General features: G+C 43.6%; 1 protein-coding gene across 3 annotated transcripts in view; it reads left to right on the top strand.

Annotated features, from left to right (window-relative positions):
- Nucleotides 1-27,619, top strand: part of RSU1 (Ras suppressor protein 1) — a 201,964-nt gene that overhangs the window by 21,369 nt on the left and 152,976 nt on the right. For 2 of the 3 annotated variants that reach the window (XM_049626890.1, XM_049626893.1), the window contains exon 3: nt 18,302-18,352. The exons of the other annotated variant lie outside the window; for it this stretch is intronic. In XM_049626890.1, the coding sequence (XP_049482847.1) occupies nt 18,302-18,352 (51 nt within the window). The remainder of the gene's footprint in view (nt 1-18,301; nt 18,353-27,619) is intronic. 3 annotated transcript variants of the gene reach the window in all.

Raw genomic sequence — 27,619 nt, 5'->3', positions numbered from 1 at the left:
TTTTTTTTTTTTTTTAACTTTTTTTTTTTAATGTTTTATTTATTTTTGACAGAGAGAGAGAGAGAGAGCATGGGCAGGGGGAGGGGCAGAGAGAGGGGGAGACACAGAATCTGAAGCAGGTTCCAGGCTCTGAGCTGTCAGCACAGAACCGGACCTGGGGCTTGAACTCATAGGCTGCGAGATCATGACCTGAGGCAAAGTCGGAGGCTCAACTGACTGAGCCACCCGGAAGCCCCTTCTATCTCTTTCTAATTCAGTCTTTGAATCTTGTGTATATCTTGTGTATTTTTGAAGCTTGTGTATTTATCCATTTCTTCTAGGCTGACAAATTTGTTGACATATATCTATTCATAGTAGTCTTTTGCAATGATATTTTATTTCTGTGATATTGTTGTAACTTTCTCTTTGGCTTCTGATTTTATTTATTTGGGCCCTCTCTTTTTTTTTTCTTGATGATTCTGGCCAGAGGCCTTATCACTTTTGTTTATCTTTTCAAAAACCAGCTCTTAGTTTTACTGATATTTTCTATTTCTTTGGTCCCTGTTTCCTATATTTGTACTCTGATCTTTATTATTTTCTTCCTTATACTAACTTTGGGCTTTGTTTGTTGTTTTCCTAGTTCCTGTAGATGTAAGGTTAGATTGTTTATTTGAGATTTTTCTTGTTTCTTGAGGTGCGTCTGTATATTAGGTACTATGGGCACCTATAAACTTCGCTCTTAGAACTCCTTTGCTATGTTCCATAGATTTTTGCCATGTTTCCATTTCCATTTTTGGATTTCCTCTTGAGATCTTTGTGACCCATTGTTTGTTTAGTAGCATGTTTATCCTTCATGTGTTTGCTTTTTCCAGTTCTTTTCTTGTAATTGATTTCTAGCTTTACACTGTTGTGTTTTGAAAAGATGCTTGATACAATTTTAGTCTTCTTAAATTTACTAAGACTCATTTTGTGGGTTAACATGTGATCTGTCCTGGAGAATGTGCCATTTGCACTTGAAAAGAATGTGTGTTCTGCTGTTTTTTGATGGATTATTCTATACGTATCTGGTAAGTCCATCTGATCTAATGTTGTTTAAGGCCACTGTGTCCTTACGGATTTTCTGCCTGGGTGATCTATCCATTGATGTAAGTGGAGTGTTAAAGTCCACTATGATTATTACTGTCAGTTTTTCCCTTTATGTCTGTCAGTTATTTGCTCTATATGTTTAGGTGCTGCTATGTTAGGTGCCTAGATATTTACAATTGTCCAATTCTTGTTGGATTCGTCCCTTTCTCATTATGTAATGCCCTTCTTTGTGTCTTGCTGCAGACTTTGTTTTAAAGTCTGTTTTGCCTAAGTATCGCTGCCCATGCTTTTCCTTGCATTTCCGTTTGCATGGAATATTTTTTTCTATTCTTTTCAGTCTGTGTGTATCTTTAAGTCTTAAATGAGCCTTTTGTAGGCAGCATATATCAATGGGTCTTTTTTTTCTTTAAATCCGTCCAGTCACCTTGTCTTTTGACTGGAGCATTTAGTCTATTTACAGTTAATTTCTGATAGGTATGTACTTATTGCCATTTTGTTTCATTGTTTTCTAGTTGTTTCCTAGTTCTTTTCCTTCTTTTGCTCTCTTCCCTTGAGATTTGATACTTTCCTTAGTGTTAACAGTTTGGATTCTTTTCTGTTTGTGTACCTGGTAAAGGTTTTGGTTTGTGGTCACTATGAGGTCTGTATATAACATCCTATGTATACACCCCAAGTATTTTAAGTTGATGGTTGTGTAAGTTGGAACACATTCTAAAAGCACTACGTTTTTAAACGCCCCCCCCCCCACCAGATTTTCTTTTTGATACCATATTTTACATTTAAAATTTTTGTGGACTCTTAACCAATTATTGTAGATACAGCTGATTTTACAACTTCTGTCTTTTACCACAAGCTTTATAAGTGGTTGATCCACTGCCATTATTATACATTTGCTTTTACCAGTGAGGTTTTTTTCTTTCATAATTTTCTTAATTCTTGTTATGGCCTTTTCTTTTTCCCTTTAACGTTTTTTGTAAGACTGGTTTAGTGATGTCGAACTCCTTTAAATTCTGTTTTTCTGGGAAGCTCTTTCTCTCTCCTTGAATTCTTGAATTCTGAATGATAACCTGGTCAGGTAGAATATTTAGGTTTTTTCGTTTCAGCACTTTGACTATATCATGGTACTTCCTTCTGGCCTGCAAATTTTCTGCTGAAAAATCAGCCCATGGCCTAATAGGGTTTCCCTTGTAAGTAACTTTTTGCTTCTCTCTTGAAGCTCTCTTAATATTTTCTGTTTATCTTTATTCATGACATTTTAATTAGTTTCTTGATCTGAATCTCTTTGGGTTCATCTTGTTTGGGACTGTCTGTGATCCCTGGACCTGGATATCTGTTTGCTTTCCTAGGCTAGGGGAATTTTCAGCAATTATTTCTTCAGATAAGTTTTCTTGCCCTTTCCCTCGGTCTACTTCTGGGATCCTTATAATGCAATGTTATGTGCATGATGTTGCACAGAGGTCTCTTAATCTCTTCTCTTTAATTTTTTGTTTTTTCTTCTTGCTCTTCAGTGTGGGTGATTTCTACTACCCTGCCTTCTAGGTCACTGATGTGTGCTTTTGCATCCTCTATTCTGCTGTTGTATTTTTCACTTCCATGATTGTATTCTTCAGCTCTGAATGGTTCTTTTTTTGTATTTCATGCCTTTCCCTTAAAATTCTCAGTGTTTATCCATTTTTCTCCCGAGTTTGATGGTTTTCTTTATGACCATCATTTTGAACTCTTTATGAGGTAGATGGTTTATCTTCCTTGTGTATAGTTCTTCTTCCAAGATTTTGTCTTATTCTTTCATTTGGAACCTATTCTTCTGTCTCCTCATTTTGCCTGACTCTGTTTCTCTGTGGTGTGTCAATCACTTATGGCTCCCTGTTTGAAGAAGTGGCTTTATGTAGAAGATGACATGTTGGGTACAGAAGTGCAGTCCCCTTGGTTACCAGACCCAGGCTTTCCTAGGATATCCTCTGTGTGGGTTTTGTGTATCCCCCTGTTATGTCTGGACTATGACTGCCATGGGCATGCTGTTTAGGGGTTTCCTCCCAGTGTGGCTGGTGGTGAGGCCACTGGTCGGCATGGTTGGGATCCCCACCCTGAGTGGCAACCACTTTGGGTGGGGCAGTGGTTCAGGCTGAGGCCACTTGCTGGGTGTAGCAGGTTGAGAACCATTTTGAAGGGGTACCTGGTGGGTTAGTGGGACTGGTCTGTTGGGAAATGCCAAGGGAGAGTAAGTTGTGCTAGCAAGGTGGATGGATAGTATCAGAAATGGCACCCACCAGTGCTGGGCTGGCTAGGCAGAAGGAGGGTAAGAAAAATGGTACCCTCCCAGTACTTTCATCCCTGGAGAAAATTCCTATAGATCCCTGTTTCTCCAGCATACCCCTTAAAATTAGGCATAAATCTTCACACCTGGCTCAGGTACTTTTCACACTGCTGCTCCTGTGCTGGATCTTGGAGCAAATGAGTTCGTGTATGGTTCTTTGAAGGACTGAGTCTTGGTTTCCTGTAGCCCGCTAGCTCTCCCAGAGTTAAGCCCTCCTGATTGGCAAAGCAAGACATTATGGGGACTTGTCTCCCCAGTGCAGATTCCCAGGGAGAGGGTGCCTGATGTGGGTCTTGAACTTGCTGCTCGGGAAGGATGTGATATCCCTCCTGCCTGTGGGTTGCTGTGTCAGGGTGTGGGTCCCAACCAGACCAGATCCCTGCTACTCCCTCCCTTCCCATTGTGGTTTTTCCCTTATATCTGTAGCTGTAGAATGGCTGGTAATTCTGGTAATCCTCATGTCATTCTCAGAGTTGCTCTGTATGTAATTGTAGCCTTGTTGTGTCCATTGGAGTTGACAGGCCCAGAATCCTCCTACTCTGCCATCTTGGTCGTCCTCCTCCGTCTTTATTTCTGGGATATTTTTTTCTTTTATTTTCAGTTCTTTCTTGAGTTCTGATCTTTCATTCCTGAGTTTTCCCAATTCTGGTTTATGTCGTTTCTTGTCTCATATAATTTTTTAAAATGTGTTTTCCCTTGTTTTGAAAGAGTAGATAACAGTTTTGATCTGTTTTCTGGGCACAACTTTCTGGTTGGTGGGCTTTCATTATCGATAAGGATGGATGGTATTCTACATCTTATTTTCTTTTTTCTCCTACTGACTTCATTGGATTTGCTCTTGGTACTATTATGCTGCTCATTTTTATGAGATGTTTTTGTGATCTTTCAGAGGGAGACATGGTACTGGATAGATTTTCTAACATCCCAGAGCTCTCGCTTCTTTTGCTATCACGTAGTGGTAAAAATATAGTAGCTTGCTTTTGATGATGACCTGGCCCAGTTCCCCTCTGCACTTGTATCTGAACCTCCTCTGTCCTTGGTATTGATTCTCAGTGATGTCAATTTCACTTTGGATCCCCAGCTGTGATGGGGCACCAGTTACAATGTGGAGGGACTTTCGCCTACCATTAAGCAATTCTTTCTAGTACCAGTTGCGTGTCCTGCAATTCAACTCCGTTCTGATGTTATTCACGTGAGATGGTATTAGATCCCATAGGTGAAGGGCTCAGTCCTGTAAGACTGCCTCCTGCCCCTTCCCAGTTCAGATGCCAGTCGCATGTCCAGATTGTCACCAGTGCTAGTGACCAACTGGAGATGAATAAGAGGTTACAGAGAACCCCTCTTTCATTTCAAGTAATTTATTAGAGTGGCTCTAAGAACTCAGAGAAAGGTTTTACTTACTAGATCACTGGTTTATTATAAAACGATACAACTCAGGAAGAGCCAGATAGAAGAGATGTATAGGGCAGGTTATGATGAAAGGGGTGCAGAACTTCCACGTTCTCTGTAGGAGCGTCACTCCCCACAAATACCCACGTGTTCACCCGCTTGGAAGCTCTCTGAATCCCACCTTCGTGGTTTTTATGGAGGCTTCATGACATAGGCATGATTGATAAAATCATTGACCATTGGTGATTGATTCAACCTCCAGTTCCCTTCCCGCCCCTGGAGGTCAATGGGGTAAGACTCTAATCACATAGTTGGATCCACTGGCAACCACACCCAGTCTTAGGTGCTTCCCAAAAGTCACCTCATTAACATAAAAAAAGTCTTTGTAGCTTTTATAGCTTAAGATATTACTAGGATTTTAACACCTGTTCCAGAAAGGGGAGGAAGACCAAATAAGTACTTATTATAAATCATAATATTACACTGGTTCCCTTTTTTTTCCCTGTCTTGGTTAATTTTGAATATAGGCTTGTCCTGGAAGGTAGTGCTGGGTGATCAGGTCACAGGGGCTGGGCTTGTCCTGTCCAGTCAGGTCTTACAGGCCCTCCTTTGTTGCAGTGGACAGACCCTCCCCAATTTTGGCTGCTTCCCTCAGATTGGTGCACTGCCCTTTCTAGTGAACTTGGTTAGTTCTTTAGGGGTCAGTGTTCCCAGGCTTGTTAGGTTCCCTGTTGCCGGTCTCTGCTTTCATCACAGATGCTGATGTCATGTTGGTCTTGTGGGTTGTTTGTTCTGACCCACTTGTATGTGGGAATTTTGGGGGTTACTTTACCTTCTAGTTTTGTTGTAAATTATGTCCTTAGATTTTTTTTAATGTTTATTAATTTTTTTTTTTTTTTTTTTAAAGAGAAAGCGTGCACGTGCGCTAATGGGAGAGGGGCAGAGAAAGAGGGAGGGGGAGAATCCCAGTCAGGCTCTGGCTGTCAGCACACAGCCGGACTCCAGGCTCAGTGGCACGAACCACGAGATGGTGACCTTAGCCAAAATCAAGAGTGGACGCTTAACCAACTGAGCCACCCAGGTGCTCCTGTCCTTGGGTTTTTTATTGCTGTCTGTTCTCTATTCTTATGTGGGGATCAAGATTCCTAAAATGTGCTGCCAGGCTTCTGCCATCTCCCAAGAACACACACTGTGTTCTTAAATCTGGCAGGCTCCAGGCCTTGATCGCTCGGCTTTCTGTCCTACTGCGGACGGGCACCTACCTGTGTCTTCCAGCCTGCGCTCTGGGAGCCTGAGCTTTGGAGTCTCCCAGCTTGTCCACCTCCCATGGCTTGTTCTGTAACACAGATGTGGCTGTTGTGCGGGTTTCTGAAGTTTTCACTGTGGGAGGGGAAATGGTGATTATCTGGAGTCAGTGGCTAAGCCGCATGCACAGAAGACCCACCGAAAAGTTGGTGGGTGGCTTAAAGCGCGGAAAAAGTGCGTCCCTTTCACAGCACAGTCCAAGACGTGCGCTTCTCGGTCAGGGGGCATCTCTCTTCCTTGTGACATCCAGGGATCTCCGTTCTTTTCCATTCCTTTCTCTGCCACCTGGGGTATCATCCTCATTCGCTTATTCAGAGCTAGGTGGCCAGCAGGTCACCTAGGTCTTAGCTTGGTAGGAGAGCAGACACTCAGGTTCCCTTGGGAAGAGCCCACAGACTTGTACCTGTTCTGAAACTTGTACCTGTTAGATTCCTCAATAGGGGTCATGAGGATATTAACACCAGAATTCTTACATGTTGCTGATGGGTAAAAAAGCCTGTGCTGCTTTTACTTGAAAGTCCATTTTACTAGATAGAAAGACTCACAGTTTCTTTTCCTGGAGTATTGTAAACGTGTTACTGTTTTCTTCTGACAAAAAGCATTGCTTTCCGCAGGTCTGCTGGTAGTCTTATTTTCTACATAAACGCTTAGTCCTTCTTAGGTGCTGAAAAGACTGTTTTCCTTTAAGTTCAGGTGTATTAGTTTCCTGTGGCTGCTGTAATGAATTATCACAGACTGGATGGTTTAAGACAGCAGGGATTGGTTTTCTTCTAATTCTGGAGGCCAGAAGTCCAAAAGTCAGGGTGTGGCAAAGCCACACTCCCTCCTCGGGGCTCTCGGGGACCGTCTGTTCCTTGCCTCGGGAGGGAAGGCTGGACAGTGGCTTCTTAGTCAGGAGCCCAGCATCCTGCTCCAGAGCCGTTACAGCACAGGTGAGGGAGCACGGGCTTCCGTGGGCAAGGGGGCCGTAGAGAGGTCCTCTCACACCTGGCCCTGTCTGCCATCCTTTCTGTTTCACTTAGAGTCTTAGACCTTGTGTGCCAAGAGAGATTCGTTGTTGCAGTGCTTCCTCTTTGGGTATATTTCGACACCCTGAGGATTGATCTAAGGAGAGAGTGTCATGTCCTGGCTCAGCACGTGGACTTTGGAGGCATGGTCTTAGTCAATTATCCCAGTGTTGCTATTTATTACTAACGTGTCCTGAGAAAGAGCTCACGGCATCCCCATGCCTCAGTTTTGTCAGTGGGGAAATGGGAAACCTACCACGCTGTTCCTTGAATGAAAGTCGGTGTCTGTGTAGTGCCCGGTGCGGAGTTGGTGGCCGTTACGGTCAGTAATTAGGAAATCGCCTGTGTGTCAAGCTGAGGCTCGGGCATTTGGGAAGATCTCATTGTGTGAGCTCCGGTGGGGCAGGAAGTTTGGGGGTGAAGAGGTGAACGGTCTTGGGGGTGATGGGCGCAGGGGAGGGTGTGGTGGCGTCCCCTGGAACACATCCACTGGCCGGATCCGTGTATGGAGAGGGCGGAGGCAGATGGAAAGGTGCATCGGAGCAGGAGCGTGGGGAGACATGACGAGCCAGGGGGAGGTCTAGGGAGATGCTGTAGCGGGTCACAGGAGACAGGCCCAGGTTTGAGCGTGGGTCTGTCCCGGAGACTGACTGCCAGGACTGGCCCTTACTACACTCGGAGGTCCGTGTCTGACGATGTGGAGAGAGAGGCTGAACGCCAGGAGTGAAAATAAGATGAACCGGCACGAGACCAAATCGAGTCTTGTATGAGTGAGAGCAGGTGGCACAGGGTCCTCAAGTGTTTGGTGGCCGGCAGGACTAGAGCTCCAGCTCAGGGAACCACATGGCTCTTGTGTAGGCAGGAGGGGTAGGACTCCAGCTCGTCCTGCTTCTGACAGGGACTTGCCTTTACAGGGAGACGTGGGGCTTTGGGGGTGGAGTAAGACGTGTGGACAGAGATGGCAGTGGAAGCCGAGAACCAGAGAAATGAGGAAATAGCAACGTCTGCCGTCACACCCTGGAAAGGAAAAAAAATACCTGTGCCCTACCTCCCTGTTTATCCGCAGGGACACACGGAGGTTGAGACTGCGCCATGGTGGGGGCTCCTGGGTGGCTCAGTCGGTCGGGTGTCCGACTTTGGCTCAGGTCGTGATCTCATGGTTCGTGGGTTTGAGCCCCGTGTCAGGCTCTGTGCTGACAGCTCGGAGCCCAGAGGCTGCTTCGGATTCTGTCCCTGGCGCTCTCTGCCCCTCCCCCTCTTGTGCTCTGTCTCTAAATAAACATCAAAAAAAAAAAAAAAATTAAAAAAGGAAAAAAAAGAATGCACCACGTTGTCTGAAATGGAGAAAGCACACATATTTGATACTGTTGGTGTCTTGGTCTTTTTAAAGTTTTTATTTACATTCCAGTTATTTAATGTACAGTGTTGTATTAGCTTCAGGGGTACAAGAGAGCGATTCAACACTTCTGCACAACCCCCGGTGCTCATCACAAGTGCGCTCCTTGATCCCCATCACCTGTTTCACCCATGCCCCCCACCCACGTCCCCTCTGGTCCCCATCAGTGTGTTCTCTAGCGAAGACTGTGTTTCTTGGTTTGCCTCGTTTGTTTTGTTTCTTAAATTTCACATATGAGTGAAACCGTATGGTGTTTGTCTTTCTCTGACTTCGTTTGCTTGGCATCATGCTCTCCAACTCCATCATATTACTGTCAATGGCAAGATGTCATTCTTTCTTACGGCTGAATAATATTCCATTGTGCCCGTGTGCCACATCTTTAGCCGTTCGTCAGACACTTGGACTGTTTCCGTAATATGGCTCTTAGAGACAATGCTGCTCTAAACATCGAGGTGCATGTATCCCTTCGAATTAGTATTTTTGTTTTCTTTGGGTGAATACTTAGTAGTGCAATGGCTGGACTATGTGGTCGTTCTGTTTCTAGCCTTTTGAGGAACCTCCGTACTGTTTTCCAGAGTGGCTGCACCAGTTTGCATTCCCACCAGCAGTGTAAGAGGGTTCCCCTTTCTCCAGATCCTCACCAACACCCGTTGTTTCTTGTGGTGTTGATTTTAACCATTCTTGATTTTGGTAAAAAACGAACCTATGAATTAAGCTGCTTTTTTTTTTTTTTTTTTTTTTAAATCTTTCGAATGTCTTAAAAATGTTGAACAGTCGGCCTCTTGTTGACGTTTATTTGCTTTATTTGGCCAATAAAAACCAGAGTGAAAATTAATCAGCTTTTAGTTTGGAAACAACTTTTGAAGGGTTGTCTCTGCTGATGAGCTCTGAAACCATGGCAGAGCTATTTAACCGCCCTCTGCCTCATTTTTCTGATCTAAAATTGGGAGGGGGGTGATTAATAACAGTACTAGCATGTAGGGTCGCTGTGAGGCACGGATGAGGTGGTACAGTTCCCAGGATGGTACCAGCTACCTCTCAAGCATTTGGCAAACCTGGGCTATTGTGGTCACTCCCTTATTTTGTTTTAACAGTTTTGATGCTATTAAAGTGCCCAGCATAGCACATTGATGTAGTAAGCATTACATAAATACTAGTTCATTCTTATCTCCACTCTTGCTTCTTTCACAGAGTCCCGTAATTTAATTCAGCCTTTCATTTTCAAGATGAGAAGTTTGCACCTTAGAAAATTCCAGTGATTTTCTCAGGATCTCGTGGCAGTACGATTTGGATGTCACACTGCTTGAATTTGGTTATTCTTTGCTTTGAGTCCCTTCATGTAACTGTCATATTTTTTTATTCAGGATGATTGAACAGAGTTTTCCATTCACGTTTATACTTTTTATTATGGTTTGGAATTTCCACCGTCTTGGAAAGAAGCAGCTCAGGGTGGAATCTGAAGACCTCAGTTGTCGTCTTAGTTCCAAGTCCGGTGGTCGGTGGGACACCCGAAAAACCACTTGGCCGCTGTGGGCCGCAGTTTCCTTACCTAGAAAATGGGAGGGGCTTCAGCATTTTGATTTCTAGGATGCTGTAACTGACTTCTAAAGCTGCACCTGTTTTTCGTTACACCAATAACGTGGTTTATGCTAGAAAAAGTAGTGTAGATTGTAACACCACGCAGGTAGGTAGGTAGGTGGATGCAGAATAAAATTGAGTCTGGACCGTGAAGATTTTACCAACCCTGAAAAAATTTTCAAGCCTTTCCCTTTTCACGGGACTTTCAAATCAGCTTATCTCCTTTATGGCACTTACATTCCACAATGTGGCCTCGTGTTCTCTTGCATCCCCTTATTATTACAGAGTAATCTTGTCGAGGGCAGTCAGTGTGCCCCACTCACATGCTGTCCCTGTCACACTGCCCAAGTTCGGTCCTGCAAAACAGTTGCAGTTCACTGAGCATGTGTTAATACGGCCCTCCTTACACCTCAGGAGCAATTAATGACTGCACACCCTAGGTGACTTGGCCTATTTTTCTCTTGGATTCTTCCAGCCATCTTCAGAAGTACAGATTTTCTTTGTATTTTTTTCCTGAAGGGGAGACTGGGAGGTGGTGCGTTTGAACAGGAATGGTGTGGCCTCCACTTTTTTAATCACGCAGTGACTCGGGACTAGTATCTCTTGACTTAATGTCCCAATGGGCAGAAAGCCCCCAATCAGTGACCTGCTCACGGGGGTTCTCAACACCTGTGAATTCTTTGGTCACGTACATTCATTTGCTTTCCTGTTGAATGAAAGGGCAGTTTAATTACAGTTGTTAGACCCGTTATCTGCAAATAGTATAATTTAGTCAAGCAGCTTCAGAACCTTGCTACCGGAGAGTTTTCAACTCACTTTCAATAATTAGTTGTGAAATAAGGGAAAGCTTTCATATCCTGGTGATATTTTTTTTTTTTTTTTTAGGTTTTTAGTTATGAGCAATATTCAGAAAAAAAATGTTTTTATGATTCTGGGTGTGTTGATGAATATGATATTTGTATTATATCTTAGTATTGAACATTTTATTTTCTGCCTTCACTCTGATATATTGGCAAAAGCTGCATATTTAAGAAGATCCGATCTGTATCTTACTACCAGGGGTGAAATAATTTCAGCCATGCGACACAGGCAGGCATTTTAATCATGCATCACGGAGACGCAGAACCCAAATTGGTCAACATTGCTTTCGGATGCTGACATCTGGCTGGCTTCCACATCCCTTTGGAGTCTCCGAATCAGGGTTATTTAGGGCTGTGGCTGTTTCCAGCCTACTGGGGAGCCAAAGTGGAAAAACCATTTGAACCGTCCTATATTTCAAGTTCAAATCAATTCTTTTTTGGCCTACAACTTTGGGGGGAATTGAATTAATGGAGGGCACTATTTGTGATCTAATCTGTCATTGCACAGAATTTGAATCATGCCCCCAGAGTTGCCAAACAAGGCCGCCCTCTTTGAATATCCAGAAGTATGGTAGTTTTTCAAACATGGAGGTCTTTACCTCCACAAGAACTGTCAGAAAGGGGTAAACCATTTGCCCTCTGGTGATAGCAGTGTCTCTCTGACTTCTTCCCTTTGGGACGCAGTCTCTGAGGTAAACTGGGAATTCCAGTCCAATTTCTGTCACCAGTTAAGAACCTTTTATTTGAAATCCAGAGGTGGCCAATTCTGACCTATAGCAAGATAGCGGAATCCTTCAGGTCCCATATCATATTGCGTGTTTTCAGGTCTCCTTCCCTGTGGTTCACGCTGGCTTTGTTTTTTCCCTCTGGATGGAAATGCCATTCTGTGAAGTTACAACTTTGTCCCTTCTCTGAAGGGCTACCAGAGGAAACATTTGCCTTCTCATTTGCCAAATAGAAAACGTAGAGACAATTTCCAGTGGGCCCATCACTGTGTTATGTTAGGTTATTTTGAAAACAAGGCTGTAATGTCATCTTATGGTGCTGTGGATCTCATCAAGTGGTTTTTTTCTTATGCTGCCTACTTTATGCTGAGAGAAGGAAAAAGCCAAACTGATTTTGTTTTTTCTTATATATTTTTAAATGTTTATTTTTTTTTTGAGAGAGAGACAGAGTGAGACAGAGCACTAGTGGGGGAGGGGCAGAGAGAGAGGGAGACACAGAATATGAAGCAGGCCCCAGGCTCTGAGCTGTCAGCACAGAGCCCGATGCAGCATTCAAACTCACAAACCGCGAGATCGTGACCTGAGCCGAAGTCGGGTGCTTAACCGACTGAGCCACCCAGGTGCCCCCAAACTGATTATAAATAATAATAATAATAATGATAATATCTGCTTCCATGTGTTATCTAGAAATTACGATTCTTTTCCTAGGAATATTTAGTTCTTTGAGTTTTCTGGATTGATTCCATTAAAATACTGGCTGTCCCATCCAGTCCTGTACTTTGCCTGTTTTCCATCCGTTTGCTCAGGGAAACCTGGGATGGCATCCATAACCTCCTGTTTCTGGGTCCTGCAGGTATACCCTCTGCCCTAAAGCATTTTTGGATGTGTCACCCCATAATAAGTAACACCTCTTTCTCAACTACCTTTTGTCGTTTTTAATCTGCTACTCTTGTGTCGCTGTTCCTTTCATAGCCTCCATTTTAGCATTTTGGGGCATGTTCTGTGTCCCCTAAAGTGAGAAACTACGTAGTTTGCCATCCAAACCGGGACAGTTTCGAGAGGGGCAGTCCGCATAATCCAACACGTCCCCAGACTCAGCAGGACGCATAGCCGATGGTACTTCGTAGAGAATGTCCAAGGTAGAGCCTGTTAGCATTCTGAGTGTGCTGAGTGCCTGAATGAGTCCTTGATTATATTTCTTGTGAAATTGTTTAACCGGCCGGTTCCTTTTTGAGCATTTTCCTGCTGATTCCATTCTTGGCTGGAGAATAAATAGTCATAAATCACGTGTCCAGTGCCAGCAACCTCACCCATCCCTCCTTCCTCCACTAATACCTCCTTCACAACAATTTTGTTTCCCACTGTTCGTTCTGGCCTGAAGAACATTATTCACCCAAGTGCCATTTCTAAAGGCTAGAGGCAGAATGATGGGCAAGACACCGCAGGCTTTAACTGTGTATGTCAACACACTCTGTAGTCATCTGGTTGATTTTTGAAATATATTCTGCTTTGAAAATGCCTAGGCAAGGCATAGTCTAATACTGCTTGAGGAATTTTAATAACAGTTTGTTCGTCCTGTTCTGGTGCTGCTCATGCTTGATGGGTTGTGGCTAGTGGGACCGCTAAAGTATGTTATTCACACGGTGAAAGATCTCCTAGTGTGTGATTAAGATTTGCAAGGTAGGTCGGTGGGTACAACCTGCTTCCATTTTCCCAATATATTTGACCATGGCGGCTTTTGTGCTTTTAAATAATCTATTCTATTTTGGTAGACCCTTTCTCCCTTCTTTTTTAACAGCACAGTTTCTATACAAGACTCACAATGAGCTCACCATTGCCAAGTGGAGGGGAGTGGCGGACTGTATAAATACGTTTGTCGCAACTCGGTCTTTGCCTGTTCCAGGCTTTGTGATTGATTCTGTGATTCTGATTCTGTCCAACTTAACTGCCCTCCCCGCATACCCGGCCTGGAGTCCTTTGTTGCCCTAAATATTTTCTCAAAGACCTTTTATTAGCTTGCTCTTTACTGCTCTAATTCCCCCCCAACCCCCCCCCCCACCTACTTTAACATGTAGCTCTGTCCCAATAGCATGAGAGAAAAAGTATGTCCTCGCGATGCTATCAGGTGAAGCCACAACTGCATTTCTCTTTATTAAACCAGAAAAAAGAACTTGTAAACTTTGTCACTTTCTCTCCTGCTAAATGCTTGCTGAAGGGACGTGAGGAAATGATTGAAAAGAATCCACTTTCCCTAACTAAACCTTCCATTGTGAATGGTGGCTGGGAGAAAGAGCCGAAAAAGTTTTTTTCTAATTAGTTGTGATATTTTAGGAAACATTAAGACAGGAAGAGATGGGAGATTGTTCATTTTCTTTTGTAATCAGGATTGATTCCTGTGGCGCTCAAGAGGAGTGGTCTGCTAGTATGTGAGGCTGCTCGTTGTCTGCTGGTTTCAGTTTGCCCCATCTTCTGCCCCTGATTTTTAGCTGCCACAAGGTCACCTGGAACATAAGACTACGTTTCTCTGCCTCCCTTGCAGCGAGGCCTCACCGTATTACAAAATTGTGATTAATTGCTTGTAAGTCAAAGTACCATGTGCAGCTTCCTAGAAGTATTCAGAGGGAGGAAGCCTTCTTTTTTTCTGTCTTCCTGAGAGGGATGCAGACTGGATGGCTTAGCTCAGGCAGCCATCTTGAACCGTGAGGTGGGAGCCATGTGTTGGGGATGGTTGAGCAAGGTCCCTGATGTTTTCCTGCTCAGCACACACAGGATCGCCTGTGAGTGAGTGAGAGACAAACCCCCGTTGTGTGTACTCTTTGTTATTTGTGGCCTGCTGTCACATGAAGGTGACCGTAATCTTAACCTGTACATCTATAAATTTTTTTCATCTGGTTTGGTATGAGGGTAGCTGTTTGAGATTCTCCCCCTCCCCCCCCATATCAGACTGTATACCTCAGATCAAGGAATGCTTCATTGGTAGACAAGGAATCTTGACTTTTAAAATGTGCAAGATGTTTTGCACTGTTTAAAATCTTAAACATCATGGGAGAAGCCACCACTGTGACTCTTTTGAAAAACCATGAAAATGCTCGTCTCCTCCCCCATTGCCTTTCTCTTCCCCCTTCTTAATGTTTCAATCCTAAAACCAGTCAGTGGGACAAAAAAAGAGAGGTGGTTGGGGTCAGGAGGGCCTGGTGGCCTAGAACGGGGTGTGGGAACCTGTGCGGGGAGAGGTGAGCATCTGTGTAGGTGGGGGAGCCTGGCCCGTGAGGTTCCAGCCCAAGCAGGAGAAGGAGCGTGTCGCTGTGGAGGGACAGGTGAGCGGGGGAGTCTGAGCAGAGTGCAAAGCAAAGGTGTCCCAGAAGGAGGGAGGGAGGTAGGAGAGATTGGTTACTGCATTGGTTCTTGAGTTGGATAGTGGAAAGGACACCAATTCCACAGAGGCTCTTCACCTAAGGAGTTACTAAAGGCACAGGATACGGCTTACCAGGTGTGAGAAAGCATTGGTGAACATCTGGGGCCTCAGCGGCTCACTGGGTTTGCTTCCCAGAGTCGTTTCTTAGTTGCTCAGGACCTTGCTCTCCAGATTTATGAACCATCAAGACGTGAGTGAGGAATCAGTGTTTGAGGAGAGCCTGGGCAGAAATGTCCAGCAATGTCTCTTATGCCCAACTGGGCATGTACCTCGTAGCCAGGCATAAGCCATCAATCAGCCTCCGTATCCCTAAACAGTGTAAACAAGCTGGCCCTGGGGGTTTCAAGTTTAAGCTGAACGTTGTACATCTCTAACTACTCTGTTTGTCCCGATCTTGACCAAGCATCAGAACCAGATTTCCGGGTCCCCCTGCAAATACGCATAGAGCCGTCCCCGCCCAGCTGTCACAGAATTCCATTTCATGCAGTTATATATAGGCTTATTGATTACATGGTAAGTAGGTTAGAGATAATGGAAGCCAGGGTGCTCATGTTAGAGAAGGGAATTACAAATATGGAAAGGGAAAAAGCTAGAGTGAACCGAATGATGTTGTATTAGAATTGCATGTATTGTTGTGAACTCAAGGTTTTGAATAGTGAATCGGTATAGATCGTGTGTGTGTGTGTGTGTGTGTGCGCGCGTGCGTGTGTATGTCCATGTGTATGCGTGTGCAAGCTCTGTCCACTGAGAGGAGCTGAGAATACTGAGCCCCAAATAGCAGTGAGCACATCTGGTGTTCAGATTGTGTCTTATAAATACCATTTTCCACAAAAAGGACCCAAAGCTCATTAGAGAAATGGTGATTTCAGGGCTGTGGCAGAAAAAGGACAAGATGATCCGGGATATCCTGTGCCCGCAAGCAGGGAGGTGCTCAGGGAGCAATGGAGACCTGTCACAAGGACAGCAGCCAGCCTGGATGGGCTCCCTCTGGCCAAATCAGACAATCTGAACACTGACACGAATAATAACAATAGATAATAATCCATTGACTGCAATAGGGAATCACAAAGCTCTGCAAAAATAAAGAAGTACATTGCAGTGTCTCAACAGCAACACTGTTGACATTTGGGCTGGATGATCCTGAGCAGTTAAAACCCTGCTCCGCCCAACTGTTTTTGCAGGAGCGCCCACACTGTTTTTTAGCTCTGGACATTCCTGCAAGGCAGTGGGCTGCCTTGTGCCTCGTAGGACGCTTAGAAGCGTCCTGGCCCCTGCCCTCAAGACGCCTCTGCTTTAGACCGGTGCTGTCCTAATACGGATGCAGTGAGAACCACATGGGAAAGTTTAGGTTCTTAGTGGCCATGGTTGTTAGAATCAGAAATGTTCCAGACATTGCCAGACGTACCATGAGGGTAAGGATTATCCTGGTGGGGGATCATGAAATATGTGGAACAGGAAATGTGAAACATGAAGTACTCTTCCTTCCTCTCCCCTTTATTAATTACAAAGGGGAAAAGAATACATTTTCAGTGGAGAAGCCTGGCAGGCAGAAGTGATCCAGGGAAGATCATCAGTGACAGGACGGACTGAAATCGTGTGCCACCTGATAGGAAGAAGAGCACAGCATTTCTTCGACGCTCCTGCCAAAGATGCTTAACCTAAATCTAAGAACAGATGACAAACCTGCCCGGAGGACATAGTGTAGAATAACTTGGCCTGCAGCCTTCACAGTTGCCAAGCTCATGAAAGTCCAGGAGAGAGAAATGCAGGCGACAGGTGACCTAAGAGGGCCGGCAGCTGCGTGCAACGGGATCCTGAACCGGATTGCTTTCTCTAGAACAAATGATTGGGACATTTGGTGGAGACAGGTGAGGGCCAACGATTAGGCGATTCCGACGGGTGACAGGAAGTCCTCGGCCTGGGTGGCTGTGCTGTGGTTTGCCATAGGATGTCATCGTACGAATACTCCGAGCTTATGGGGCATCGGGCCCGCGGCGTAATCTCTAATGGTTCAGGGCAGGAAAATAGGTCTCTGTACTGCATTTTGAATTTCCTATAACTTTCTGAGGACTGAAAAAAAATACAAGTTATGGTCAGGAGTGATCTATTCATTTTCTTGCAGGGATGCTAAGACTTTGCTTGAGAAACATTTTTGTCTTCTTCTTAGGGAAGAAATTCTGCATTAATACAATAATGTTCTTAGAGAAAGAATATTGGAAAGATGCCTAAATCTGTTTGCTTATTATGTATAATGTGTATTTAAAACATATGCTGGTCATCCTGTGGAGCTTTAGAACCCAAAATGGAAGGCAGGTCACTTTTCTTCTTGGACTTTTTTTTTTTTTTTCCTCTCCTGGTGGATCTGTGTGTATTTTCTTTCTTTATGGTTGGAAAACCTTCTTTTAATCAAGTCTGTTCTTGTTTAGTTTAAAAATTCACAATACTATATGAAACTGGTGAACAATGTGCAGGGGCTTGGCAACATCAACCAAAATAATTTCAGAGGATTTTTTTTTAATATGTTAGTAACTTGATAGCGTGTAGAAGAATTTCTGGGTTGCCAATGGACATAGATGAAGTACTGTGCTACCTGTTTATTGTGACATGATCTTTCTGTCTTCACATGATTCAAAAAAATTTTAAGTTTATTTATCTTGAGAGAGAGAGAGAGAGAGAGAGAGAGAGAGAGAGAGAGAACGAACATGAGCAGGGGAGGAGCAGAGAGAGAGACAGAATCCCAAGCAGGCTCTGTGCTGATAGCACGGATGCGGGGTTCGAACTCATGAACCGTGAGATCATGCCCTAAGCAGAAATCAAGAGTTGGACACTTAACTGACTGAGCCACCCAGGTGCCCCTGATGTTCGTTTGAGTACAGGTAAGGCATTGTGCCTCTCCAGGCTCTGGGGACCCTTCTTCTGACTGGCACACGTTATTGAGATGGATGCCTCAGGCTAGGCCAGCAGAACAGTTCGCCTAGCAAAGCCAGTCGGCCCTCGTAATGTTTGATCCTGTGACATCAATCTCGTTAGCTCTAACTTGCTGTGCTAATTGCCGTGTTAATTGTATAACTTTTCTTAATTTGGCTTAACATTTAACAGTGTTACATGAAGTCTTGCTTCCATTTTTGTGAGTGGTAGCATTTCAACCCGTGAAAATAATTTAACGCTTTACCTTGTAGGAGTGTGGGGATAATTCGTGTACATTTACTGACTGTTATTTTTTTGTTTTTTTGTTTTTTTTTTACAGTCTCCTTATCCCACATCACACAACTGGTCCTCAGCCATAACAAGCTAACAAGTGAGTTAACTTTATCGTTTGTTAGACACTTTCTGACTTTGAGGTAATATTGTGATACTGTAGATTCTTTTGTTTCCTTTGAAGACACTCATGACAGATGATATTTGGGGAAACCTAAAATCGTTTTTGGTGACACTATGATATATGAGCATATTGTCCTGTATCTTGTGCTTTTTTGAGAATTCTCGCCTAACCTGTGTAAACTGAAGACAGAATGACATTGCTTCTCTGGAAATGGTCCCATTCAGGGGTGGTAAGTGCTACAGCGATCTGAATGGCCAGGAGATTCGTTAGTATTTCATGAAAAAAAAGTACTCCAAAATAATAATGTAAGAGTTCTTGGCTTTCTCTGTACTTCTCCTGAAAAGGGGAATAATTAACTGTTGTGATACTTTTCTTCTCTGATCAAAGGGGGGGAAACCCACAAAATTGTAGAAGTTCTATCAATCTGCATCTGTATTTTTCACATTTTGAGTCTGGTCCCCAAGAGGAATTCCCTGGGGGCATGGGTGGTGTCATGGCCTAGTTAACCTAGAGGACATTTGATAGCTATTTTTATGACAATACCTCATGTGAGTGATAATGGGCCATTTTATTCTTAGAGCTGTGCCTTTAAAGATTGTAATGACAGGGACCCACTCTCCTTTCTCATTCCTAATTGACTGTCACTTCCTTGTGCTTGCCATACTTCCTGCAGACTTGAATGATTCTCTAATCATGTGGTGAGAATTTGTTAGGGAGCTTTCTGAGTCCCATGAAATTGAGCTGGGTGTCATGTTGAGGGATTTGTGTCGTGAATCTGTGTGTGTGTGGGTGCATTATATAGTGCTCGAGACATTGTCATTGAGCTGTTGATTATTGAGAATTAAGAAGGCAGTTAAGGCCCCTCATGTGCAGGAAGCAGGCAGATTAGTTGCTTTTCAGCAAAAAGCACATATTTGTAAGGCCAAGGCAGAGTGGCACAATGGTCACGTTTGAGTAATGGTGGTTATAGAAGCTGAAAGTTATGGCTCCAAGTCTCATGTGACCTCTTTTTTTTTTTAAAGTTCATTTATTTATTTTTGAGAGAGAGAGAGAGAGCGAGAGAGAGCACATCCCAAGCAGGCTCCACACTGTCAGTGCAGAGCCTGAGATGGGGTCTCAAACCCCCAAACCGTGAGATCATGACCTGAGCCGAAATCAAGAGTTGGACGCTTAACCGACTAGCTGATATGCTGGCATTTTCATGGGTTTCAAAACAAACAGTCCAGCTGTCCACTGAGACCATGGTCCTAGTTTAGAGGGTACTGCAGTTTTATCTTGAAAGGTGGACCGTGTAACCCCTGAATTCCCCAAGACTGCGTGAGAAGTTCCTGAAGCTGTTGCACAATTCACAAAAATAGCTAATTGCCAAGGTTCCCGTGGTTAGATTTGCATCATCAGTAGAGCGAAAAGAGTTTACATTTAAATGCTTTGTTCCTATTACATCATTAATTTATCTGTTCTTTAAAAAAGAAAAAGAAAGAAAGAAAGAGAAACCTTTCAGGTGTTTTGAGATTTTTTTCAGTTGTAGTTCATTTCTTTTTACATGTCCACAAAGACAGAAATCTTAGATGGGTGAATCTGTTTCTTTCTCCAGGCATCTAAGACAAGATGAATTTAGAGAGGCATAAACATGGAGTTAAATTGTATCTCTTAAAAACATTGACTGTGAATGGATTCAGACTTCAGATTTCTTCCTTCCCTGCTTTTTGTTTTTTGTTCTTTTTTCCCCCCATGTGAGACACTCTTGACCTAATCCAGTAAACTCTAATTAATCGTCTTGGTAAATTCTGTTTCAAGCCATTGTGTGCAGTGTCAGTGACACTCGATCTGTTCCACTAAGGTCAAATTAGCATCTTTTACTATTTTTCTGGCATTTAAATGAATGACTTCGCTATGGTTTTTCCAGTATTTATAGTAAATATGTCCATTTGATGGAAATATAAATATGCATGAAATCTAAGAGGCTGAGCACACCCTCCTGTCACTTTGTATTGTAATCAGTGTCTTTCACTTTCTGTGTTTTTTAATAGGACCTGGCTGACATTGCTACATTAAAGCCAGTGGGACACGAAAGATAAACCGCTCAGCCCCGCTTTTATCTTGCAAAAGTAGTGGTGTTTTTCTCTGAGTCTGCCAGTTACGCTGTTGTTTGACATTTCCACCTGTGTACTTAGCGAATGAGTGACGGGCTTGCACAGACCGGGACCTCGATTTGGGGACACCGTGTGATGCTGGAGTCAGTGTCTGCAGAGCCATCAGGGACCGTATGGCATCAAATGGACTTCTTTCCCTGTTGGTGGTTTTGACATCGACGGGTCCTATCCACGTGGTCCAAGTGAGGCCACGGGAAGCTGGGCGTGGTCAGTCACATGATCCTTTCGTTCGCCCGAGATTCTGTAGTTTTCCCTATCTGAGTTCACAAAGAATACTTACAAATTGTCAAGCCAGTCGCTATGAGAGATTCATCATGATTACAGCATCATTATTTAAATTTGAGCCGGGAGAACTGGGGCAGCGTGGACGGGTTTTGGTAGAGTCCGGGGGGCTCACCCTGCCCGAAACAACTCTCCTAGATGGGAGCGTCTCCCTGACGCGTTCAGAGGAAAGGCAGAGCAATGAGTGAGTCTTTTCCCTTCTTCCCTTCTGCTCTGATCGGGCAGGTGCTAGCTGGGAGCCCAGCACAGGTTCTTCGTGGCCCAGGGAGACTGGTTTCAGAGTGAAGATGAGGTTATGGCACCAGGCTGCCCCTTCTGAAACCGCATTCGTGCTGTGATAGCAAGCACCCCTGGGGGAAGGTGCAGTTCGCCTGATTTTCAGAACCCGCCCTCATCTGGCCCGTCCTCCTCCAGCCAGTGTGTCCTCCTCCAGTGCGGCAGATGGATGGGGGGTCGGTCTCTCCCCTGGCCGGCCCTGCTTCTGCACCTGTGCCACCTTGCCTCTTCTCTTCCACTCTGCGTGGACTTGCCTCCTCATCCTCTGCCCGAGGCTCCCCTGACTACCCTGGGCAGTGGGAAATCTCTCTTCCCCAGACTCCTGTTGTTCACAGACCCTTACACCAGTGTGGCCCCGCTTGTCCTTCTCTGCTTGATATTTATTCCCTCTCTCCAGACAGATCGGAAGTTTTCTCCAAAGTGGGGACCGTTCGTTTCTTACTTTGACACTTGTCACCCAGCACGTGGTGGCTTGCCAGCAGTTGCCTGTGTCAAGCAATAATGATTGATAGTGGGGAACAGTAGGTGACAGGGAGGTCCTGACAGGAGACAGCTGGCCTGAGGTCAAGCAGTCTGTGTCCAAACTGCACGGTGTCAGGACTAAGTGGGATGGGGACTTGAGTCGATGTGGCCCCCACACACACTCTGTTTCTTACTCGTGGGTTCGTGCGACACCTACTGGACTACGAGTGCCCTAGAGGAGCGTTATCTGGGACACCTGGGTGTCCACACTCTTGATTTCAGCTCAGGTCGTCGTGATCTCACGTTTCGTGAAATTTGGCCCCGCATCAGGCTCTGTGCCCACAGTGTGGAAGCCTGCTTAGGACTCTCTCTCCCCCTCTGCTCCTCCCCTGCTCATTCTTGCTCTCTGTCAAAATAAATAAACTTATTTAAAAAAAAAAAAAAAAAAAAGCATTACCTTATGTCCTGGAAATTGATGTCCTTATCGCGTTCCTAGTCATAGGGACCCTTCTTGGTTGAGGAATGAGGTGCTGGGAGGGCGCCCCTCAGGTGCATCTAAGAATCCACAGGTGGGAACACTGGCGCTGATGTTAGGAGGAAGCAAGGGCACACCTTCCCCCAGAGGCCCCCCTGGACTCGGCTGTCACTTCTCAGGAGGGCGTCCTTTTGCTCTTACAGATGTGACAGCTTCTGGGCCTCTTCCTCTAACACTTAAAGGTGGTTTTCTATGTTTAAGGGCCTAGGTTACTTACTGATTCCTTCACTGAGGTAATTGCATTATCATTTCCTTGAGCTGAGGAGCCCTGTCTGATGCTGTTTTGTATCTACCCTCAGAAAAGTACCAAAAGCATGGTGAACATCAGATGCTGGGCCCTCAGTTAATGCTGGTTGATTAATGGATTGGCAGGTGATGAGTTGTGCTTTGTGCTAAGTCAGAGCAGACACATGACATACCCAAGGGCTTGCCAGCTCTCCGTGTGTTGGAAGAAGGGAACGTAGCGGTGATTTCAAAGGCTGTTTCCTGTGCGTCTGTCCCTCTGTTCCAGTCCTTGGTTGTCATTACTCTGCTTTTTAAGTCAGTGTAAGCTGAGTCTTTTTATTTGGCTCCATAATCTCATACCTGGTTTTTATGGTGGTTTGGAAGCGTTAGCTTTGTAAGTGCTTTTTGTTTTCTACTTGTTTTCAGTCTTAGAATTTCATTTTGAGGCTGTCATTTTAGGACTTTTCCACCAGAGGTCACTGTTGAGATATGTATTTTTTTTCCCCCCCAGGTCTTTTGCCCAAAGATTAAAAACCAAATTTGTGTTGTCAGATTAAATTTTTTGCAGGCTGTTCTGCTGTGTCCAGTAGGGTATGTTGCTGTTGCCATTTACGTGGTGCAGCTTGTGCCATAATTGAGGTAGATCCCTCTAAGGATATATGTTATTTTTTTGTTTTGCTCCTGTAATTATTGTTCAGTCTCAACATACTATTTTTTAGTGTTTATTATGGCTGCTTTCTCAAGCTACGAAGTTTTCTTCTTTACGTCGGAAGAATTTTATCGCCTTCTGTAGTATTTTGTATTTGGCACATGTGAGATTTTATTCCTGGGGAAGAAAGTTTAAAATATGTATATGTGTAACCAGATTTTAATAACCATGTATTTTTTCAAATGTAAAGCTACAGAATAAATTCTTAATCTTGATAATCTCCAAACATTTGAACAGATGACTATAGGCATGTATTATTTTTCTCGAATCTGCCAAATCTGAGACATTAAAAGAGATCACAGTTCTTTAAATATTTTCTTCCCTAATAGAAGTTTTAATTAAAATGACTTTCTTTGATCTGAATCAAAAAGAGAAAAACAACTATGTAAAACTCAGGGAAATGTGCATTTTGTGTGTACTTTAACAGATTTTTCTACTAAACACCACTGTGTCGGGAAGGATACTATGCTTTATGAAATGAATTACACTCTGAGTCAGTGATAAAACAATTTCTGGGCATAATTTTTTAACATGAAGCTTTTCTTAATTTTACAAACAATTTTATTTTTGTAGCAAAACCCACATACAGATATTGCTAGCACCTTGAATATGACAATAGTGTTTTATATTTTATGACTCATGCATTTTGAGGCTTAACTACTCATCATTTTGTGTAAGAAATGCAGAGGATATCATTTCACTGTGTGTAAACGTTGAACAGCCAGCTCTGTGTAAACCTTTCATGAGTGCAGGTCTCTGGATGTAACTGTTCACTTTTATACTTTGAACTCTGAACTGTCATATAAAACCTTTCCTTGAGCTTTTAGGAGTTTTGCCTGCAGTATGAGGCCTTAATGTGACCGTATCTTGTCATTTAATGTATCGGAAATGGCTAGTCAGGCAGTAAACCTAAGTTTTATGGCGAAACATGTTTTATTTTTTTTAACAGACTATTTCCTATTAGTTACAGCTTATGTATGAATTCGAAATTATAATGAATAAGTACTAGGGTTTTTTTTTAGCTATTTCAATAATTTATAGAAGATAAGGTTTTAAATACGTAGAGGTTAATACAATGTTTTAAAATTTTATGTAGATATGTGTATTGATAAGATAGCTAAAGGTAAATGTTGTTATAAATGAATTAAGTGGCATTTTCCACGTGAAAATAATGGCATAATTCTCAGAATATGCAGATCCAATTATATTGAAGAAAATGAAGCAGTTTTTTTAAAGCCTGATAAATTAAACCCTTTTCTACAGAGCTCATAGATTGTTGAGATGAATGAGAAAAATTAACTGTTCCAACTCATAAGAATGACCTTCACCAGTGTGCAGCACCTTTCTGTTCTGAAGTCTCTAGTCAGTTCTTCTTCCATAGATTATTTGTCATGCCTTATGCAAAAGTTCTTGTGCATGGCTTGTATGAAATTAAATCGAGGGGGAATATGCAAAATAAATCGTCTGTGTGTCATGAATTTATCTTGTGACAATGTCAAAACAGCTTGCTGTTTGCATTTTAAGAGAGTATAAATGTATTTATAATACAGAGGCTTTGATCAATAGCTTATTTTTTTTAATTAGTGCACATTTATCAGTTTGTTACTATGCCATCATTTGAATGATTGGATTTGGAGAACTACATACATAGTATCTTGGGGTCTAGCAGCTATTAATTAGACAGTATCTATCCGATGATACCAGTGGTTAGTTTACCATAAAAAAATTGACGTGCACTTGGGAGTTTGTCGTTCCTTTTGGTTCTAGTTAGTAAATGAGCCTGCAGGGTCATCATGCGGAAGAATCTGTTGCCCTTGTAGTCCGGGACCAGCCGAGTCTGAGGCCACTGGGTGAAGTTGGAGAAGCTCACTCTCAACGTGTCCTTAGTTCAGAGATGGTGACGCACGGATCCCGCGCTACAAACCGATACGTTCCTATTCTAGGATCTCTTCTCTTGGGGTCCTACTCAGTGCTACAAGGAAGCCAGCTGAAGTGTAGTGTGTTAATTCTTCCACGGTCTATTTTTTTTTTTTTAATTTTTTTTTTTAACGTTTATTTATTTTTGAGACAGAGAGAGAGCATGAACGGGGGAGGGTCAGAGAGAGGGAGACACAGAATCCGAAACAGGCTCCAGGCTGTCAGCACAGAGCCCGACGCGGGGCTCGAACTCACGGACCGCGAGATCGTGACCTGAGCCGAAGTCGGCCGCTCAACGGACTGAGCCACCCAGGTGCCCCTTCCACGGTCTATTTTTAAATGGAATGACTTCAGTTATGAGAATTTCAGAACGGTGGCAGGCTGTGGAGAAAATAAATGTGGGGGCAGTTTGGATCTGTCCTTTTGCAGGTCATAACTGGCCTGTCTGGGGAAGCTGATCTTGAAAAGCGTTTCGTTTTACTAAGACTCTCAAACACGATTGATTGAATAGCAAAAATTTATATCTAAATTATCTGTTGACTATTTCTCCTAAATTGTGTGTGTGTGTGTGTGTGTGTGTGTGTGTGTGCACGCACGTTCATGTGTGTACTATGGAGAAGGGTGGGAGAAGATATTCTAGGAGGTACATTTCATCGGTGTATATATTCTTTACAGACGTTCTTAATATTTCATAACTCACCAGCCTTTTTTAATAGGGTGAAACTGTGTCAATGGCCCCTAGAAAAATGCACATAGGTTTTGTGGATCCTATAAAAACCATCCATAAATTCTTTAGGGGTTCATGTAACTCAGATTTAGAAACCCCAGAGTAGGGGAAAGATAACAGTATATTTGCGCTGTAGATATACTGGTGCTATTTCTTAGAGATATTTGCTGGAAAATTGTACAAAACTTTAAAAAGATGACTTTCTTTTTTTTTAAATAATTTTTTTAAAACTTTTATTCATTTTTGATAGGGAGAGACAGAGTGACAGCAGGGGAGGGTCAGAGAGAGAGGTAGACACAGAATCCGAAGCAGGCTCCAGGCTCAGAGCTGTCAGCACAGAGCCCGACATGGGGCTCGAACCCACGGAACCATGAGATCATGACCTGAGCCGAAGTCAGATGCTGAACTGACTGAGCCACCCAGGCGCCCCTAAAAAGATGATTTTCAGTACAATGTGAAATTCACTTTTGATAACTTGTAAAAAATGTTCAAAAGCTCCACCTACTTTAGCTGCTGAAATTTACTTTTTGTTAAATAAGAATTTGTAATCTTGAGCAGAATGCATATATATTGTTAACCTTGAATATAAACTACCCATTGTTTTACCAGCAAAAATGGGCTTATTCGGGAATAGCAGAGAATTGCAATTTGCTGTGGCAAAACCATAGACAAGTTGGGAGAACAAAGGAGAGGGGCAGCTCCTCTGTGGAGGAGAGGGAGAAGTTGGGGATGCTGTTATAAACAAAAAGCCCGTTGGCGTAAACTGGTTGCTGGAAGTATAGTGGTTTTTCATTGGCTGAGTTGTGACTGTCTCTCATTGGCTGGTCTGTTGCCAGGGGGAGGAGGTAAGCCTTTCTTCCTCCAGCAGAGATGGTAAAGTGGTTATCTGTGTGCAAGGTCCAGCTCTTCCTCTTGGGGCTACAGTTGGCAAGCGGTAGGACGTGTGTGCTCCCCCTGCTGGCCTCCCAAGTCCATTTTAGTGAGATTTCCCTTGGGTAATTTTCACAGTATACACATATTTCAGTTCCCTTAAAACCTTGAGAATGAATGCCTTTCCCATTTCAATTTTTCTTTCTCTTTGCCAGTCAGCCTGCTAGGACAGAACGCCACTCTGATGTGATTGGCCACCAGTTAGCAAACTCATCCACGTCCTTTTCAGATATTTTTAGTATGAACCCTCTTGTCTAATTTTTGACTCTTCCTGTAGCCTTTTCCTCCTGCCTGAATATATGCTTTTCTGATCACCTGGTTCGTATCTGCAGGACCTGCCCCTCTTCAAATCTTACTCATCCTTCAGAAAGTTGAGATGAATTCTCTTCTTGCCCCACAAAATCCGCCTGTCCCACCACGTGCACTGTGTGGCAGATGACGTGTAAGGCCCTCCCAAGTTTCTTAGACTCTGAAGGGCCGCCCTTACATACATCATGACTAGAGCGTGGAAAGAAGGGAGGCAAAGAACTAGCATGTATTGACGTCCTCCTCTATGTCTGATAGAAGCCACAGGCCTGGAGCCATCAAGCAGCTGGAGCTGGAAGGTGGAGGGCTTTTCACGGCCTCCAAGCTTCTGTGCTCACCATTGCCCTGCTGCCCCTCCCGATGATGTAGGTGTGCACTTTAAATATCCCACCCCTGTCCATCTAGGAGGAAGCTTGGCCCTGGATCTTAACATATTCAGATGGAAAAGTAGGGAGAATTCCAGAAGTTAAAAGGCGAAGGTGTTATTCTTAGAGGGGGCCTTCCCAAAGCTACTGGTGCAGGTTGTGTGGATTTTTCTAGCCATGGGCATTTATCCCCCACTCTCTTTCTTCCTCATGTAATTACTGCCTTCCTTGGCATTGAAATGTAAGATGGGGAAAGAAGAGAAGCAGCCCTGCATGCTCTCTTGCTGAAGTCATTCTTAACTGTAAAAGAAGACACAAACTGTTGGCAAAGCATGATGTGTTTGTGTATGAATTTG

This window comes from Panthera uncia, chromosome B4, assembly GCF_023721935.1.
Source record: "Panthera uncia isolate 11264 chromosome B4, Puncia_PCG_1.0, whole genome shotgun sequence".
Classification (NCBI taxonomy): domain Eukaryota; kingdom Metazoa; phylum Chordata; class Mammalia; order Carnivora; family Felidae; genus Panthera; species Panthera uncia.
This window is presented reverse-complemented; position numbering and strand designations above follow the sequence as displayed.